General features: G+C 53.1%; 2 protein-coding genes across 11 annotated transcripts; both read right to left on the bottom strand.

Annotated features, from left to right (window-relative positions):
* Positions 1–763: 763 nt before the first annotated feature.
* Positions 764–4,054, bottom strand: STOML2 (stomatin like 2). Its single transcript, XM_023203267.1, has 10 exons — positions 3,898–4,054; positions 3,557–3,694; positions 2,965–3,064; positions 2,774–2,832; positions 2,584–2,685; positions 2,300–2,434; positions 2,009–2,153; positions 1,807–1,886; positions 1,471–1,599; positions 764–1,045 (listed from the first exon to the last, which is right to left on the bottom strand). The coding sequence occupies exons 1-10, from the start codon at positions 3,940–3,942 to the stop codon at positions 908–910; spliced, it is 1,071 nt and encodes a 356-aa protein (XP_023059035.1). The 5' UTR covers positions 3,943–4,054; the 3' UTR covers positions 764–907.
* Positions 4,055–4,950: 896 nt separating this feature from the next.
* Positions 4,951–17,501, bottom strand: FAM214B (family with sequence similarity 214 member B). 10 transcript variants are annotated; one of them, XM_023203266.1, is made up of 10 exons: positions 16,906–17,079; positions 9,374–9,517; positions 8,485–9,142; positions 8,183–8,370; positions 7,655–7,713; positions 7,361–7,466; positions 7,075–7,233; positions 6,765–6,833; positions 6,506–6,681; positions 4,951–6,204 (listed from the first exon to the last, which is right to left on the bottom strand). In XM_023203266.1, the coding sequence occupies exons 3-10, from the start codon at positions 9,074–9,076 to the stop codon at positions 6,051–6,053; spliced, it is 1,503 nt and encodes a 500-aa protein (XP_023059034.1). In that variant the 5' UTR covers positions 9,077–9,142; positions 9,374–9,517; positions 16,906–17,079; the 3' UTR covers positions 4,951–6,050. The 10 variants fall into 10 exon arrangements, with proteins under 10 accessions (XP_023059034.1, XP_023059028.1, XP_023059031.1 ...); XM_023203260.1 differs by lacking the exon at positions 16,906–17,079 and adding an exon at positions 17,364–17,501 and having other exon boundaries at positions 8,183–9,142; XM_023203263.1 differs by having other exon boundaries at positions 8,183–9,142; positions 17,060–17,176.
* Positions 17,502–19,151: the final 1,650 nt, after the last annotated feature.

Raw genomic sequence — 19,151 nt, 5'->3', positions numbered from 1 at the left:
TTTTTTTTTTTTTGAGAGAGTCTCACTCTGTCGCCAGGCAATGGAATGATCTCGGCTCACTGCAGCCTCCACCTCCCAGGTTCACACAATTCTCCTGCCTCAGCCTCCCAAGCAGCTGGGACTACAGGCACATGCTACCACGCCCAGCTAATTTTTGTATTTTTAGTAGACAGGGTTTCACCACGTTGGCCAGGATGGTCTCAATCTCCTGACCTCATGATCCGCCCACCTTGGCCTCCCAAAGTGCTGGGATTACAGGCGTGAGCCCCCGCGCCCGGCCGCATTTATCACTTTCTATCACTGTCTCCTTCCTGTCTGTCTTCCCTACCTGAGCTTGTATTCTGTGAAAGCAGGGACCACTGGGTTTCAGGTATTTTTGTAATCCAGTGTCTAGTAATGAGCTTGGCACTTGGTAGACATTTAGTGTTTCTGAATAAATGAATGAGGAGTACCGTCAGTCCCTGAAAACCCTTTAAGTATGCCAGTGCAGGGTAGTACTTTCCCATGAAAAAACCCCACATACCTGCCTCAAACATACAGCCCCACACTTAGCAGGAAGGGGACTTCACTTCCCAGCCAGCAGTTTAGTGAACATGTGGTTTAACTCTTCCACCCTATCCCACAGTTTCTCTTGAAGGCAAAAAATACAGTTTCACTTTACAAGAAGTTCACTCTTGTTCATGGAGGCATCATGCTGACAGGACTGGATCCAAGGAAAATGCTAGTGACTTTACCAACTTCATTCCCCAATCAAAGAGGACAGTTTCTGGTTTGCCACTGGTGAGTTTATTACATGACTAAAGTTCAAATAAAAAAATAAAAACCAAAATCTTGGCAGGGAAGCTAGAGCCAGAATCAGGAAAATCTGCTTTCTTATCCCCAGACTCCCTGGCCAAGCCCAGCTCCACTAACTCATCTTGACTCGATCAAGTTCCTCATCGAGACTTGCATCTGTACCCTGGACATCTCTGCTGTTCCCACTGGAGACCGAGTCTGGAGTCCCTGGCACTGGGGGTTTGGTGAGGGCTCCATAGACACCCATGGCCTGAGGAGAGGAACAGAGAGAGTACCATGAGGACAGTTGACAGAGGTGCAGCCCAGCCCACCAATGGCTAAAAGGGAAAAGATGGCATGGAGGCCAGTGAATTAGTTTTCCTTTCTCCCTCTCACAAACCTGTCTTGCAAGCTCTGGAGTTGATTTTAGGAATCTTATAAACCATCAGAGTAAAGTGACTCTCAGAATACCAGCACAGGTATCTACCAAAAAAAGGTATCTCAAGAACTTCCATATTTGCAGGACTGAGTGGAGATGTTTCATTCTTAGATTCCATCTCTACAAAGAATGAAGGGATGTCTAGGACCAAGGCATTCTGAAGACCTTTATGGTATGTAAGTGTTGATGACGGTGGTGGGGTCTCAGTTCGGTCCCTGGCACCGGTGCTCTGTGCTGGGTCCTCAGAGAGCTCTAACCTGAGCCACCATGCTGGTGACATCGCCGGGATTGGAGGGCAGTAGGATAGTGTTGGAGTCCTTGGCCAGTTTGGAGAACGCACTGACATACTGCTCCGCCACAGTCAGTGAAGCTGCTGCATCTCCATTCTGCGACCACAGAGGAATAAAAATCAGAGATTACAGATACGGAGAAGAAGGGGTGGATGGGGAATGAAGAAAGCAGTTCACAATAAAAAGGACTATGTAATTTGGTTCAACAGAGCCCACAGAGGCAGGAAGTCTCCTTAAGCATAGATAAGAGAACCCCTTCCACTGTCAGTTCCTGTCCCCCATTCCCACCCAGGGGCCTCTCACATGTTGTGTCAGAGCTGCAGCCAGGATTCGAATAGCTTCAGCTTTAGCCTTGGCCTTGGCCAGAACTGCACTGGCCTCTCCTGCAAGAGAAGGGACAGAGCTTGCTTGACCCATGAAGTCAAAGTACCCAAAGATTCTGCCCCAGCACCAATCTTCAAAGGCCCATGCCTTGCTCCTCCCTCAGCCTCTACCCTCTCCTGACCTGCTGCCTGATTTATCTGTTCAGCCTTTTCTGCTTCAGAGGCCAGGATCTGGGCCTGTTTCTTCCCCTCTGCCACATTGATGGCCGACTCTCGGGTCCCCTCAGACTCTAGAACTGTGGCCCGTTTCCGCCGCTCTGCCTCCACCTGGAAGCCCACAACAATCCCAATCAACAAGCCAAGGGAAAGTTATACAGACCTGCAACTCTGCCCATCACAACAGGAGGGAAGTCTGGATCCTCCTGGGACTGGAGCACCCTAAGGTCCTTTTCCTACCCCTCCTTGGCTCCCACCTGCATCTGCATAGACTCTTTCACCCGGGGTGGCACATGGATATCCTTGATCTCATAACGGAGGCAGCGGATACCCCAGCAGTCAGCAGCTTGGTTGATGGCATCCACAATGCTGGCATTCAGGGACTCCCGTTCCTGGAAAAAGAGAGGTGTAAGCCCCACAGATTCAACTTACCTATCAAGGGCCTACACTGAGAAGGGCCTGGGACTGATCTTGACCTTCAGAAAAGATTGAGTGTCAGGTTTGTGTCTTCAAACCCTAACTTTGGCTCAGATCTGCTTACCCGGAAGACTTTGTCCAGAGAGAGTTTGCCGAGCTCTGATCTCATGGTTGTTTGAGCTAGCTGGGTGACAGCATACTCAGGGTCCTCCACACCATAGCTTGCCTGAAACGGACACGGATAGTGTAAGAAGCTTGGGCACAAGATTTTAGTGAAGAGGGCAACTGAAAAGGCTAAAGTAGGGGAGAGATACCTTGTAAGGGTCCATGATGCGCAGGTAAAGGACTCCATCAATTTGCAGAGTTACATTGTCTGTAGAACCAGGAGAGAAAAGGAGGAAAGTCAGGCCTCTAGGTCCCAACCAGTTCTCTCTCCTAAGCTGTGGATCTACAGCAACCACATCCTAATAGCCTCAGAGCACCCATGTCACCCTGAACCCCTCACCAAGAGTCACAGCCGACTGCTCAGGCACGTTGATGACAATTTCCTTGAGACTCTGCACATATCGGATCCGGTCTAACACAGGGATGAGGATGTTCAAACCCTGGGAAGAGGAGTCATGGGTCCTCAGAAGGATGGGAACTATTGGGTTGAGACCTAAGCTAGTCCTGGAGTATGTAGGGAGTCAACACATGGAACATGCCCAGAAAAGCAGCAGCTCCTACCAAGAAATAAGTCCTCATAAGGCTGAAGTGTCACTGGTAAGAAAACCCAAGAGAATAGGAATGCAAGACCAGGCCCCTGAATGGAGGGGGGAGTCATGAGAATCACAGCCGGCAGAATAGCCATCTCAATGCAGACTGAGAGTTAGGGCTGAGAGAGTGGGCAGAGGAGATTCCCAAGAATGGGGACTGTGAGATGCATAGGAAAAGGTGGTAACATGGGGATGATGGTCAGCAGCCTCGGCCCTGTCAGGTCTGGCCTACAGAGTCGGGAGCTAACAGTGCGGGCAGGCCCAAAAGAGGTCCTCCCGACACTCCATGTCGTGAGGGATTGGTCATCTGGCTGGCCCAGGGCGGGCAGAAGAGGTTCTCACAGGCTCCAGGATCCGGTGGAAACGGCCCATTCGCTCCACCACCCAGGCCTCCTGCTGCGGCACGAAGAGTACCACGGTGTTTCGGGGCAATCCAGAGGAGGCACGGCGCGGAGCGCGACCAGAAGCCTGTAGAGAGCCCTGCAAGAAAGAAGAGGGTGAGCAGAGATCCCATCTGGCCAAACACGCCGCCCCTCGGTCCTCAGGATCCTCGGAGAGAGAATCACATGGGGACCATGACCTCTGACCCCAGTCCTCTCCGAAAGTTGGAAGTTCTCTCTTTCCCAGCGGAGGACCCAGGTGATCTCTGTCCCGACCCTCTGGATAGGTTGCCTCGCTCTCACCCTCAGCAAAAGGGCCCCAGTGCCCCGCGCTGCGCGCGCCAGCATTTCCCACCGCCGCAGCGACCTCCGGAACCAACGAGACGAGCGGAGCGGTCGCTCCCAGGAGCCTACCCGAGCCTTTCCTCTTGCAGTTCCGCTCCCCCGAATGTACTTCCGGCCGTTCCCTACGCCTTTCAACACTCACCCAATCAGCGTTACTTGGTCGAACGGCGCATCAAGTTGTTCCCTGGGAAACGCAGACCTTCAAGAGAAGGCCGAGGGCTGCGGTTTTTCTGGGTTTAGCTGTTCGCGACCAAGATCCCCGGCCTGATGGCCAAACTATTTTTCGCGTGCATATCACTCAGACACCACACACTGAATTCTTCACCCTCACCCGAGACTCAGTTTGCCCACCAGAGCATAGAATCGCCCCCATCCGTCACCATAGCGACTAGTGGATTGAGCAGACTCGTTGCCATGGTTGCCATAGTGCCATTCTATAGTAGTCCCGCGGTGTTGTGCCCAGGACTCCCACTGGGGACTGACCCCAATCCCGTTGCCATGGAAACTGGGCCTAACATTGCCTGGCGATTGGGCCGAGAATTTCCCCTCCCCTCTTTCCTCAAAGACACCATAGCGCCTTCCCTCTCTTCCCCAGCAAGGTTTGTTATGCCCGGTCTTAAATACCGAGTCCAGCAAACAGCCTCAACGTTCAACCTTGTCTGGAGCACGTCACCTTGCACACGTCCCTGATGTTCTGGTAGTCAAGAGACTTCCACCTCCATTTTACATATGAGGGCACTGAAGTTCTGAAGGGCTAAAGTCATTAACAGAACCAGTATCAGAATCCTGATCTACAGTTCAGAATTCAGCTTCTACGTCTCAACTTTACCCACCAACCCCTCCGAAAGGAGCAAGACCAGGCCCCAGGAATCAGCAGGGACTAGCCTAAGACCTCATGGGCCCAGGCCTATTGCCTCCTCTCTGTAGAAAGGGCTGAGTCCCAGCTCCAGGAAGGCCCTCTATCCCCCTTCACACCCTCTCCCCAACAACAACAACAAAAGTAGAGCTTAGTTCAAGTTTCCAAACAAGAATTTATTCTTTCTTTTTTAATCTTTTTTTTTCTAAAAAAAATTACCAGGTACAATTTTTTCCTGTTTCTGATTTGCTTTGTTTTTTCAAGTTTCAGCAAATGCTTGTTCCCCTCAGCCCAGCCTCAGGAGTTAGGACTGAGGCAGGGTCAGAGTCTGGAGTGGGGAATGGGGTAGTTTGGAACCACATGACTGAGTTTGAGGGGTGCCCCTCACCCCAGCTGAGGTAGGTGGGTCAGAGTCTGGCCAGGTGAGTGGAGGCACCCCAGTGCTTGGCCCTGACTCTGCCCCCTGGACACCTTCTTCAGTCAGGACCCCAAAGCAAGGAGACACAGGCAGGAGGAGAGGGACAACTGGAGTCTGGAGCCCTAGGTGAGGGGTGGTTAACCCCTGTGTGTGTGCATACATGTACACTCTCTCACACACACACACCACACAAAGACAAGCTTGTGTACACACACAAACGCATAACTTGGCTTTCAGAGATAGGTCAGAGGGTAGGGGAAGTGAAGGGACTAGGGGAAGGACAGGGAAAGCTGAGTCTTTGGCTACTGACTCAGTCCCTCTGGAATAGCCCCTCTTCCCTCAGCTGAGGGAGAGCAGTTCTCCTCCTGCCCCTGGCATAAGCCTCTTCAACTCTTGAGGTTGGAGCAATATCTGAGAGTGGGAAGGGGGGGGAGTGATGCCAATTATCAGGTGTGGGAGGTTACCAAGGCAATCCAATTTGAATAAATTATAAATTAAAAATAAATAAAATAATAAGTGGCCCCTGCCCAGGACTGGGAGGCAACGCTGGCATAACTTGCCTGGGAACTTGGGACAACCTCAGGGTAGCTCCGGTTCCTCCCTACCTAAGCTGGCCTGGGAAACCCAAGGGAGGGGACAGGCACATGGAGTACCCGAGTAGGGCAGGGTGTAGTAAGGATCAGAAGCTTTAAACACCCAAATAATCCATTTGGGCAAGAGCATGGTGAGGGCTTTAATTCAAGCCTGAAGGGTCTCTTGCTGTCTCTCCATATATGTTCTCTAAGATGGAGCAGGATGGGCAGGTCGTTAGGCCGCATGGATTCAGAGTGCTGGCAATCAGGGCAAAGGTGAATAACGTGGATTATGAGGGGCCTCGGTCACAGCCTGCAGTTCGTAAGGGAGCCCTGTGTCCAGCTCCAGGCTCCGGCGGGAAAAAAGCAGGCGGATATCTCCATGCAGGCTTAAGCGGCCTGAGCGGGAGCTCCGGAACCTGGAGGAGGATAACGTGATCAAAGTAAGAATCCAGGCTGGGCGCAGTGGCTCTTGCCTGTAATTCCAGTGTTTTGGGAGGTCCAGGTGGGAGGACTGCTTGAGCCCAGGAGTTGGAGACCAGCCTGAGCAACATAGCAAGACTCTGTCTCTAAAAATAAATAAATAAATACATATATATACATACATAAAAATTTAAAAATAAACTAAGCAAGAATCCAAACAGTATCAAAGCAAGGAGAGATCCTCTTCAGGGAAGGGATACCTGGGCCTCCCCAGCCGTCCCTGGGCCCTCTCCTCACCTGAGGTGCAGCAAGTAGCAGAGGAGGCGGTGGGTGGGGTTAGCATTTCCCTCCTCACCCACAGGCACCAAAAAGAGGCGATGGCGTAGGAAGGTCATGTGGGCAGCAGGCATGTCCGAGAAGTCAAAGGTCACGAGGAACATCTTTACCACAGTCTGGTTGGGGTTAAATAAGGTCTGGGGACAGGACAGTCAAGGTTGGTACAGCCTGAGGGCTGCTTTCCTCTCTCCCCACTCCCACTCCCTCAGGGCAAACTCACCACTTGGACGGTGCCCACCTTGGGCACGCTGTAACCCTTCCTCCCCAGGGGGTTCAGATCCACGATGCCCTGGGAAGGCCAGGGAGACATCAGTCAAGGTGGGGACTAGGAAAACTCTGAGCCCTAAATACATGTCCCTCTCCACAGTCTCTCACCCTGAACCTGCCCCTGCCCTGCATTAGAGTTCTCCTCACCTGGCCCTGACTCACTCCTAGGTGAGGAATAAGTAAAAAACACCTCTTGCCCCCAGCCCCACCCCAATTCCTTATCCTCCTGATGAGCTAACTTTGGGGTTGGAGTCAAGACATACCAGGAAGGGAGCCGGGGCATTTTGCTCAGAAACATCAAAGAATGTGACAGTGACAGGCAGCGTGACATGCTGGGGGCAGTATGACCCACTAGCTCCAATTTCTGCTGTGAAGCCCTCAATGTGGCCAGATGGTGCAAAACGTCCTCGCAGCAATGATTCCTGGGATCAGGGTAGGGAAAACACATTATGAGAGAGATGCCAATTCTTTTACTTATCCATCCAAACCACGTTCTACCATCCCACCTCTCCCAGGATCCCCACAATCACAAAGCCCGAGGGGAGCTACCTCAAAGTTGCCCAGCAGGGTACGGCTGACAGCAGGGGTAGGAACAGGGGAGGCACTGGGGGGTCTCAGCAGGCCTGGCCCCTTCCGGAGGCTTCGAAGGGGGCTCCTGGTAGAGGAAGGGACAGACGGGGTTGGCTTGAGGTATTCTGGGATTCCTGCTCATGTCCTTGAACTCTTACCCTTTGCCACTATCTAGGGCTTCCGCCCTGGGGTCCCCTACTCCGATGCTAGAAAGATGACAGACTTCTGTCCCCATTCTCAGGGACAGGGTAGAGGACAAAGCTGGTCACTTACAGCTTCAGGCGACGGGCTCCTTTCAGCCTCCGCCCCATGGGACTGCAGTCTGTTGGGTCCTATGGAGAGAAATGATTGGGAAAAGAGACAGGGTGAAAGCCACGTATGTTTTGGGACAGAAGCTCATCACAAACTCTGAAAGGAACACCCCGCCCCCTGGGCCTCCCCCTTTACCCACACAAATATCCACGTAAGAGTACATGAAGGACAGGCGCGGTGGCTCACACCTATAATCACAGCACTTTGGAAGGCCGAGGTGGGTGGATCACTTGAGCTCAGGAGTTCGAGACCAGCCTGGGCAACGTGGCAAAACCCCCTTTCTACCAAAAATACCAAAAATTAGCTGGATGCCATGTCATGTGCCTGTGGTCCCAAATATTCGAGAGGTTGAGGTTGGAGGATTGCTTGAGCCTGGGAGGAGGAGGTTGTAGTGAGCTGAGATTGTGTCACTGCATTCCAGCAATGATGGAGTGAGACTCCATCTCAAAAAAAAAAAAAAAAAGGAAATGAACTCCTTTATTGGCTTACCAAAACAGGCTCTTTGGGCCCAGGCAGCAGGTGGCTCCAGAAGGATGTGGCTTTGGCATCAGAACTGTTGGCAGCAGTAGGGTGGCCCAGGGATCCCCGGCGCCTCCGGGGGGCTGGCCCCTCTTCCTCAGAGCTGACATCTGGGGCTTCTCCAGCAGGAAGCAGCCTTCGCTTGGTGGGGCAGGGGCCTGGAGGTCCAGGGCCAGGGGGTGTGTGCTCGGGACTGTGCCCATTGGCAGTGCCAGGGGACTCCCTAGGCCAGAGGCTACCCCCATTGCCCACCCCAGCCACTGGGCTCTTACCCCCTATTTGTGCAAGACTGTGCAAATCAGTGTCAAGTGTGTGCAGCTGGCCTGGAGGGGCTGGCCCTGGGGACTCCCCCAGGGACCCCTGTCCCCCTGGATCTGGGGAGGCCCAGTCTCTGGTGTGCAAAGTATTGCAGGAAGCATTTGATGGGGGGCAGGGGGGACTCCAGGCCCCTGAAGTCCAAGATGAGGTGACACTACTTCTCTGTTCCACAACACAGAGGCCACGGTGGGAGAAATGCTGGCTGGCCACACCTAGTCCCAGCCCCAGTCCCTCTGGGCCCAAGGGCCCCACAGTAGATGGTTCTTCAGGGGGTAGTCCCTCTCTGGCCCCCAGCCCAGGGCCTCTCTTCAGCTCCCGGGGACCCTCAGTGGGTGGGGCCTGTCGTTTCAGGGCCCTATGAGGCTCAGAGGTACCAGCCGGAGGGGAAAAGATGGATACCTGGTAGACCCCGGGGGATGTCGCCCCCCCTGCTGGGCTGTAGCCCATGAGCAGGCCACCCTGGAGGGTCCCCTGCCTGACTGGAGGCTGTGAAGGGCCAGCCTCTGGCTCTGAGGATGGAGACGGCTCCGCCTGCACGTGGCGCATGAAGCCCCCCTTGGGTCAGGGGGGCCCCCCAACACGGCCTTTATGCTGGGCCTGGGCTGGGGACATCTGTGTAAGAGAAGAGAAGAAAAGGTGGTCAGGGGAATCAATGAGTATTCTTCCTTCCAGCTGAGTTTCAGACCCTCTCCTTGCCTGAAGGGGTGACTTTGAAGGGTTCCCAGGGATGAATGTGTACAAATCCCTGGATGGACTAATGGAATATAGAAACCACTCTTAGAACTCCTGAGAGGGTGACAGGTTTAGCTCAGGCTTCTTCCCTGCCTTCTCCCTGGTACTCACCCCGATGAAGAGGCCTCAAGCCTAGCTGTGCATCCCCTCTTCCCAACTGATGCCTTGTGCCCCTAGCTTGCAGTCTGATCCATGCCTGCTGCACTGGCAAGGTGACTGCCACCATTCCGTGCAGCTCCTGAGCTCAGCAGGACCCTGAGGAGGGAAGAACAGACATAAGCCAGGATCACTGGAGCCAGCAGTAAGGCCTTTCACCAATTATAGGCTAATATAGTATACCCCAGGACATCCTTCTCCCATGTGAGAGGCTCTTCAGGAACAGAAATGGTAGGTTTGGGGTCCAGGGCCCAGATGGCAGAGTTGGGCTACCTAAGGAATCAGAGAGGCAGGTCTTGGCTCAGTATAATAAGGATGTGACAAGTGAGTTGACGTAGAATAACTACTTGTCAGGGCCACCATTTGGGGACTCCTGCCCTACATGGAGGAAGGGATGAGAGACCCCCAAGACCCAAAAGACCATGCCAGCTGAGAGGTGGCCAGGGGAAGAATTCAGCTGTCTTACTCAAAGCCACCAAATTGCACAACTGCTTCTTATATGTCTATCTCCAAAGAGACAAGTGCCATCCCAGGGCACTAAGGGCAGAGGTCTCACACACAGTTACACCCCATCGGCGGTCCTCAGAGGTACAAACCACAAGTCAGCTCAAAGCTGGCCCTTCAGCCCTGAACTCCAAATGACCTCCAGCAAGCAGCCTGTCTCTTTAACAAGAGGCAACAAATCCGACCAAAAACAAGAGGGGGAAGGGGAATGGGTCACTGCCAGAAGGCACTTTCCAGGGCCCTCCTGCAAGGCCCTGCAAACTAGAGATAAGGCCTCAGCAGTCAGTCAGCTGGAAGCAACCAGGGAGTACCTCTCCACGCCCCTCTCCCAGTGCTCACACACCCAACACCAAAACCCCAAACCACTGGTGCATAACATGGTCTTCACTAACTATTCCAGCCCATACTAGGGTGAGGGGAATGTCAAGTTGAAAGCCAACTGCCCCCAGGGTTAGCCTTCTCCTTTGCACATTAGCCTATGCTGTCTGACATTCACAGAGCCCTTTCCCCTTCAAGGACTGCCCTTTGAATGCCTACCCAAGACTCTTCCTCCTTGGATAGGCCAAATGCCATCTCCTCCAGAAAGTCTGCCCTGTCCACCCCAGACGATAAGCATCTCTCCCTCCTCTGAGACATCACCTACGGCAGTGTTACTACTTCCTATAAGCTCAATAACAGTTCTGCTCACTCCTGTGGGTAAGGCATCTTCTAGACTGACCATAGAGGTCCTGAGGACAGATCTGTGTCTCACCCCTCCATCCAACCCCAAGTATAGGGGTAAGCACACAGCAGGGCTCAAAAAAAGTAGAATGTAAGTCCCAGAAATCTGGGCAGCAGTCCTGACAGTGGAGAGAAAAATTTCCCAGATGAGAGAAATAGAGAGATTAATTGTACAAGGGAGAATCAGGAAAAGAGGTGGAGGTGCGGGGCGGGGGGCAGGCAGAAAGGAGAGATTTGTACCCAGGGACTGAAAAGCTCTCCTACACCAAGTTCCCATCATTGTACCCCACTATCCCATTTCACCAAATTCTCCTAAGAATTGGGATCCCCAAGAAAATCCTGGTTCCCTGTGGTGGGTGGGATGGCTGGAAAGGGCAGAACACCAATGGCAACCTGCACTAACCTATCTGCAACCAACTTTGTCAGAAGGTACAACCTGCACTAATTTCTACCCCTTCTTTCCTCCACCCAAGTCACACAGATTCAGGAAGGGCCTTTTCCTTAGCACTACCACTTCCAGGTCATCCCAGTTGCCCTCTTGACCCCTTGCCCTGAGGAAGCCAGGGGATGACATGATGCCCTACTTGACCCCAGCATACCTGGCATCTGCTCATTAACCCCAGAGCCCTCTCAGTTCCCACCCTGTCAACAAGACGCTCTAAGATTCACTCCCCTGCCACCCAGCCAGTCTGGCTCTAGACCATGGCTTCAAGCTGACTCATGGGGCAGGACTGCAGGGGAGGGGGGCAGGGCAGAGTAAGCCAAACCTCACTCTTTGTGCAGGGGGTGGGCAGCAACTGGCATCAAACAGCTGTGCCAGGCTGTGGCTGGCAAGGACTACAGCTCCCAACATGCCAAGGGAGCAAGGCCAGCAAAAACAACAAGTCCCAGAATACGTCTGTACCTTCAGACACTTTTGAGGCCTGGGAGGTGGGTGAGGTGGGTATTGGTATAGGTATCAGCTTCGAGGCTCATTCTCCCCTTCCCTTCAGTATTAAAGATTTCCATTTCTACCATGCCATGATCAAGGAGAGTGACAGGAAGAATTCCTATCCATGTGCTTTCCACCCTCATCCTGTGCAGACAGAACTGCTGCCAGCTGCTCTCTATTTTGTCCCTACATACATCCACACAAGCTAGGGGGGCTGTTCCCACGGGCCACCACTGTGGGTAGGAAGGTCGACCTCTTCTCTTACCAACCCCTCGGCCCCCAGCCTAGAGCCCTCTCTACCCTCAGAGGGGAGGGAGGAGACCTTAGCAGCTTCTCTAAACTAAGCCGGGCAGACTCACCTGACTCTTGGACTCCTTGTTCTGGACGATCCCTTACCCCCTGCGCAGCCTCCCAGGTCCTTTCTCACTCCTCTCCTCCCCACAGCCTGGGACAGGCCCCATACTGTACTGCAGCTTCGGAGATTTGCTCTTTCCCTCTAGCACACTCACCCCGCTCCCAAATTGGCTCCGCTGAGGTGGCCGCTGCTCCGGGCCCTTCCGTCCCGTCCCGGTCCCTCCCCTTGGATCCCCGGTCCTCCCTTCCACGGGCCCCCAACCCAGACAAAGGGTGGCTCAGGCTGAGCCCTGCTCTGCTAGGCTCTTCGCTGTTCAGCTTCGTGTGCAACACTAGCGGGCCCTGGCGTCCGCAGACCCCCAGCCGCTGCCGCGCCCCTCCCTGCGACGGTCCCTCCCCGGGGCCGCCCCGGCTCCGCGCCGCCGACTCCGCTGCCCCTCTGACTCACAGGCCATTTCCTACCAGCTGATGGGGCCGCCCGCCCCGCCCAGCGCCCCACCACCCGCGCCGCGGCGACCACGGCCGCCACGCCCCCCTTAGGCTACGCCCTCCCTGGAAAGCGACCATGCTCATTGGTCCATAGGAAGCCAGCCTCCTCGCGACCTCAAGTGCGAGGCACGCCCCCTCCAAGAGGCACACGCTTATTGGTCCACAAGGGTAGGCCTACCCAAGGTCGCTCCGCCTGTCTCTTTAACCCGTCAGCTGCTGGAGTCCAAAGCAACACCCTGCCCTGCCATTTAACCCTTTCAAAGGCGTAGGCCTCCCACATCTTACCCCTCCATCCTACTCCCCCGCCCTTCCTCCTTCCAGGCCGATTAATAGGAAACCCGAGGGCTTTAAAGACACAGTTTGACAACCCTCAAAGTCTGCCTGCTGTCTATACCAGACCTCAGACCCCAAATACCCTCACTCCCATTTGTCTTTCCCCACCTTCCAAACCAGAGCTTAAGAGCTGGAGAACTAGTGAAGCCTAGGAAGCTTCCTTCATGCCAGAGAAGAAAAAGGCCTGAGGTGGGACCCTATCTCCTTCCATGCTACGAAGTGGTATTTTTCCCACTCTTACTCTTAAATTGATGTTCTTTTGCCTTCTTTAGAGGAGCCCCCGGATTCCTAAGATAGGGATACATTTTAATTTTAGGGACCAGCATTATTCTTTGTGCCTGTAAACTCCCTTTCTGAGATCAGGCTGCCCCATCCCTTCTGCTAGCACTCTTTCTACTCACAGGCCCATGTTCAAGGAGACAGCACACAGGGAAGTGGGATAGGAGGGCTTCTGCCCAGAATATGGGAAATGAGCCCAACTTTTGTGATGGAGCTTAACCCCATGACTCACAGCTCCCTCAAAACTATCTACCCTCCCACTGAGTCACTGGGCCCCAGCCCAGTTCAGACCCAGTCAAATCAAATGGCAGCAGAACCAGCATCCTTTAACCCTTGTCCTCCTACTCTTTAAATGACCGGGATGGAAACTTTTGCAAGGATTGAGCATTCAAAGACACTTTCTAGAGAGTACTCTAGAGGCAACCTAAGAAAATCAATAGTCCTGTCTCCCCTGCCCTCTGCACTTGTCAGCAAGTCAGACAATTTGGGTCTAGGAAGCTTTTTCTCCTGGTCCTTCACAGAAGTAGGAGGCAAACATCAGAGCCAAAGAGGGAAAAGTCCATTCTTCTGCAGTTCAGAGGCCACAGAGAGCCCAAGGTCCTTGTTTCTGCCTTGCCTGTGTTGTGGACCCCCCGGGGTCCTGAGGTTCTATCACTAGATAGTAAAAAGAGGCTCCTTCCTCTTCCCACTAGTCCCTCATTCCTAGACTTAGAAGACACAAGCAAGTAACAGTCCCTCTAAGCTCCCTTCTCTTTACCTCACCCTAGACCACCTTTTTCAAGAGGACTGACTTCCTTGCTGGTTCCCTAGTGTAAGGAACAGGATTAAGGAAATTTTCAATGCCCTTGTCAAAATTACAGTGTATCAGTGTAAGAGCCTACTTGCCTTAATAAAAACTTACTAGGAAAACAGAAACATAGAACACTGTAGGAAAAAAAGTAATCCCTTAGCAACCCCACCTTATTCTATCTTTCTGCCACTACCATAGGCCAGGCCTTAGTTACCTACAAAGGTCAGAGGACAATAGTTCAGGGTGAAGGATCAAAGATGTTCCAGGCCTCAATGTACCCTGGGAAAGCAGCAGGGTACAACCAAGAGGCCTTACTAATGGGCACGGTGGCTCACGCCTGCAATCCCAGCACTTTGGGAAGCCAAGGTGGGCAGATCACAAGGTCAGGAGTTCGAGACTAGCCTGACTAACATGGTGAAACCCCATCTCTACTAAAAATACAAAAACTGGCTGGGTGTGGTGGTGCGCAACTGTAATCCCAGCTACTCAGGAGGCTGAGGCAGGAGAATCGCTTGAACCCAGAAGGCGGAGGTTGCAGTGAGCTGAGATCATGCCACTGTACTCCAGCCTGGGTGACAGAGTGAGACTCTGTCTCAAAAAAAAAAAAAAAAAGAGGCCTTACCTTCCTGCCCTAAATTTACCATGCTTTTTTTTTTTTATAGCAGTTAATCACTACCTGACTTCTCCCTCCCCCTATGTAATTTCTTTCTCCCCTTATTAGAACGGAAGCTCCATGAGAGCAACAACTTTGTTTCATTTGTGCTCATATTCACAGAGCCAACATTAGTCCCTGGCAATGTTCAATAAACATTGACTGAAGAAAACAACAGGCCCAGCCGGGCGCTGTGGCTCAAGCCTGTAATCCCAGCACTTTGGGAGGCCGAGACGGGCGGATCACGAGGTCAAGAGATCGCGACCATCATGGCTAACGTGGTGAAACCCCGTCTCTACTAAAAAACACAAAAAACTAGCCGGGCGAGGTGGCGGGCGCCTGTAGTCCCAGCTACTCAGGAGGCTGAGGCAGGAGAATGGCCTAAACCCGGGAGGCGGAGCTTTCAGTGAGCTGAGATCCGGCCACTGCACTCCAGCCCGGGCGACAGAGCGAGACTCCGTCTCAAAAAAAAAAAAAAAAAAAAAGGAAAGAAAACAACAGGCCCTGGGCTGAGTGAACAGCAATGAGGCGATCTGGATCCTATCTTCTGCCCTTTCACTGTGACATCTGGGGAATCACAGTCTCTTTAGCCATAAATTTCCAAACCTGTAAAATGAGGGGTTTGTATCAACAATGACTGCTGAGGGCCTCTGCAGCTCTATAATTCTAATGACTGTTGTTCACTCATATCCATATCAGAGGATAGCTCCAGGCATTCGAACGCTGTGCAGCCTTGTACCAAAGCAGAAAGGCTATATCCTCCAGTCTCAGCACAGCAAACTGATGCCCTTTCTCTTCATGCCCCACCCACTCACACAAACCGCCCCAGTCCTGAGGAAGCTGGAGAGTCTGCCCTAGGCCCGCCCTCTCTGAGAGACTGTCTGGGAAGCAGTGTTGCCATAGCAATCAGCTCCTCCTCAAAAGGCTTCAGCCTGCCCTTTTTTACCCCACCCTACCCCAGGGCTTTGTCTGTCCTCAGCACAATCCCCCCCTCCCCAGCCAGTCTCTCAGCTCCTGGGTGGTTGTGTGAGGGGGCTGGCTTGGGGCCCCTTTTAGCAACACTGTCACACTCATTCAGCCACTGTGTGGAACTCAAGCCTTTCCCACCCTCTCCCAGCCAGCCTAGGGGCAAAAGGAACTCTAGCACTCCATCAGATCCCCTCAGGGAAGCAGAGGAGCCCTCAAGAGAACTAGGTCCTAGTCTCGGTTCTGATAGTGCTTCCAAGCCTGGAGTGTGGGGAGCTACTCCCTCTTCCTTCCCTGAGGCTGGAACCTCACAACCCTTACTGGGTTCAGCTTACAGGCATAGCCCACCTCTCAAAACAGACGGAAGATCCTCAATACTCCTCATCACTTCCCCCCTCCCACAGAAGCCCTAGGGTTCCCCACCCAGGGTAAGGACAAGGGTGGGGAAAATCAGTTTGTGGCAAGTGGTTAAATGTGGCTACCAGTCACTTAGGGGTCTCTGCGAGAGACCTGGGTGGTAGTCGTGGGGGTGGGGTCTGAGCCCTGCTGCTGGTTACCATGGTCTCTGGTCACTGAGCACAAAGTCCCGGGCAGGGCACAGCTCCTAGATGGGCAAGGGCCAGGCCAGGCCCTGGGGCAAGGAAGGAAGTGGGAAATGAGCACACCCAGAGCATAAGGGCAGGGCAGGGAGGGGGAGGGGGAGACAGAGACCAAGGCTGGCTCTGGGAGGAACAGGAACTAGGATGGGGGGTTGACAGGAACCCAGTGGGGGAAGGGTCCCCCGGGACATCAGCTAGGGGAAGAAACCCCAGTCTCAGCTGGACAGATCCAAAATAGACTGAGGAGACAGTCACACAAGCCCTGGTGACAAGCAGGGTCCGACTCCTCTCTGAGTGCTCAGGCCAGGAGGTGAAGTTAAAAGCTGAGCAGACAGGAGTGCAACAGATTGGCCTCTTCACCCAACTAACCCCATCACCCTTGCTCCTAGAACCCAGAACACAAGTATCTTCCTGCAGTTACTACAATGCCCTAAACTGTTACTTTCTCAAAATACTGGGGGTTCTGTTCTCCTGCCTCAACTGGGGCCTACAACCCCTTCCCCTAGATAGTGCCCACAGACCCTCTGACACCGCTACACTCTGGACCACCAGCCCTTCTCCATTAAACAGTCCTCCTTCCGTCAAAGCGCCTCCAAGTCCCCTCCCCATCATGTACCTCCTCCAACTCCCCACATCAGACAGCAACACAGCCCCTCAGTGTACCTCGCAACCCCCCCCCCCCACCCACAACAAAGCGCTCCCGCCCTTCCCCCATAGAGGGCCCTAGAGAATGCACCTTGTTGTCCACACATTGAGTCCCCAAATGCTCCCCCGACTCCGTGTCTTCCCTCAACATACAGCAGTCTCCAGATTGTCTGCAAAGCGCACCCCCATCCGCGTCCCTTCTTCCACGCTCACCCCGCCCCACACCTGTAGTTCCGTGGATCCCGTTGCACTCGCGTAGGTGGTAGTGGTTGGGGCAGTTACTGAGCAGTCCTATCTGTAGTCTCGGCCTGCAAACCTCGCCCCTTCGGTTCGAGCCCCGCCCCCGCAACGCCCAGGCCCACCGTCTCCCTTGTCCCACCTTCCACCTTCTCTGGACTTGTCTCTTTCCTCGTTTAATTTCTCGAGCTCCTCCCCTGTAGCCCGGTCCCCGCCCCCTTCTGTCTCCGCGCCTCTTTCGCGTTTTCTTTGCATTTCCCCAGGATCCTCAGCTTTTCCCAGGCCCCACCCGCGATCCCCGCCTCCTCTTGGTCTCTCCGCCTTTCACCGGGACCCGCCCCCTCGGATTCCAGCCTGGCAGAAGTCGCGCCAGGCCCCCTTCCATCACGATCCCCCTCCCATCTCAGAGCCTCTCCTCCTTCCGCCCCTTCTCCCTCACGCCTCACCCGGGCGGTCGCGCTCCAACCAGGATCCGCTGGCTCTGATTGGCGGTGGCAGCCCCAATGGATGACGGAGGAGACAAAGTGATGGCCGCAGGTCGCCTGAGGTCCCACCCCGGCCACGTGCGGCTTCTGTGATGACAGGTCTAGAGGGGCGGGGCTTCGGTCGACAGGCTGCTAGCCTGAGCCGGGCGGATCAGGGCAGGGTGGGGAGCCGGAGCCAGGGCGAAAGCCACAAGCCTGAGGGCTCTGAGCCGGGTTGGGGCTCTCTCGCTGCTTTCGCGCCGGTGTGATATGATTGCGAAACTTGAGCCTCTTTGTAGGGATGTCTGGGTTGGCGCGTGCATTTGCACTAATAGGGGAGGTCCGTAGGGTTTGCAAGGTAGTGCAAGGAATCTCAGGGGTCTGTGAAAATAAGGGAATCTGGGCGGTCGGGTTCAGGTTTGCGAGGTTGAGCAGTTTCTGAAGCCTACGCTGTGCAGGCGGGTGTGAGTTCTGGGATGGACAGTAGGAGTCAGATCTATACCTATTGAGGCAGGTCAGCGAGGAGATCTGTGAATTTTACGAGATGAGTGTTGGTATGGAGTCAGATCTGTACCTATTGAGGCAGGTCAGCGAGAAGATCTGTGAATTTTACGAGATGAGTGTTGATAGGGAGTTAGGATGGCCTGCAATTGCTGGAGAAAAGTGAGGCCTTTCCCTTGCACAGGTGTCGAATGAACTGCATTACAGTTACATATGTTCTGCAATTTAAGTGGCGCTTGAGTCTCTTCTCTCCAACCTCTCCCCATGAGATACAATAAGGGAGGGCGACGCTTTCCAGACACCGGTAGATGGCAGCACAGAACTGAGAGAGCCCAGCTCAGCGCCAATCTGTGGCCTCTCTGAGGAGCGGACCGTGGGGGTCTGATTTAATCAAGTTTTCCAAAAGTCACATTCTTTTTTATTTGTTTTGAGATGGCGTCTCTCTCTTTCGCCCAAACTGGAGTGCAGCGGTGCGATCTCGGTCACTGCAGCCTCCGCCTACTGGGTTCAAGCAATTTTCCTGCCTCAGCCTTCGGAGTAGCTGGGATTACAGTCGCGCGCCACTAGGCTGGAATAATTTTCGTTTTTTGGTAGAGACAGTTTTCACCATGTTGGTCAGGCTGGTCTCAAACTCCTGATCTCAAGCGATCCACCCGCCTCGGTGCCCAAAGTGCTGGGATTACTGGCGTGAGCCACAGCACCCGGCCAAATCTCAGATTCTTTAGGCTCTGTGACTTTATGCCAGTAGTTAACTTAAACTGGTTTACTCAACGTCGATGGTGTGGAAGGCGCAAAAAAAAAGAAAGAACAAAGTATTTTTTCTGTCCATAAGGAACGTATTGTTTAGACAGTGATACAAATGCCTACATAATCCCAGAAGGGTAAACTAAGAAAGGTTTTGTGTAGTGGGAAAAGCACAGAGTTTGAAGTCATCTAAACTTCTTCAACTTAAACTTCAAACTTCAACTTATGGGTTCAACTTATGAGTTTGTCTCATACCTTTGAGTATTTACTAGCTGTATAGATTTGGGTAAATTACTTGACTTAAAAAAAATTAATTGTAGAACAATTTTAGATTTACAGAAAACTTGTAAAAATAGTGCAGAGTTTTCAGATATACGCTATACCTAATTTCTCCTATTATTAACATCTTTCCTTATATGGTTCATTTATTACAATTAATAAGCCAATATTGATACATTAACAATAACGAAAATCCACACTTTATTCTGATTTTCCTTTTGTTTTTTTGAGATGGAGTTGTCACCC

Source organism: Piliocolobus tephrosceles, chromosome 14 (genome assembly GCF_002776525.5).
Source record: "Piliocolobus tephrosceles isolate RC106 chromosome 14, ASM277652v3, whole genome shotgun sequence".
NCBI classification, from domain to species: Eukaryota; Metazoa; Chordata; class Mammalia; order Primates; family Cercopithecidae; genus Piliocolobus; species Piliocolobus tephrosceles.
Note: the sequence above shows the minus strand (reverse complement) of the source record. Positions and strands in the feature narration are given on the sequence as shown.

Excerpts from the sequence above, each read along its gene's own strand:
- FAM214B (XM_023203260.1), bottom strand. The coding sequence starts at position 9,076 with ATGCGCCACGTGCAGGCGGAGCCGTCTCCATCCTCAGAGCCAGAGGCT. Across the intron at positions 7,714-8,182 it reads GGCCCAAAGAGCCTGTTTTG|GACCCAACAGACTGCAGTCC; the intron begins GTAAGCCAATAA and ends TTCTCTCCATAG. Across the intron at positions 6,682-6,764 it reads AGGTGGGCACCGTCCAAGTG|ACCTTATTTAACCCCAACCA; the intron begins GTGAGTTTGCCC and ends TCCTGTCCCCAG.
- STOML2 (XM_023203267.1), bottom strand. The coding sequence starts at position 3,942 with ATGCTGGCGCGCGCAGCGCGGGGCACTGGGGCCCTTTTGCTGAGG. Across the intron at positions 3,065-3,556 it reads TCCACCGGATCCTGGAGCCT|GGTTTGAACATCCTCATCCC; the intron begins GTGAGAACCTCT and ends TCCTCTTCCCAG. Across the intron at positions 2,833-2,964 it reads GCAGTCGGCTGTGACTCTTG|ACAATGTAACTCTGCAAATT; the intron begins GTGAGGGGTTCA and ends CTGGTTCTACAG.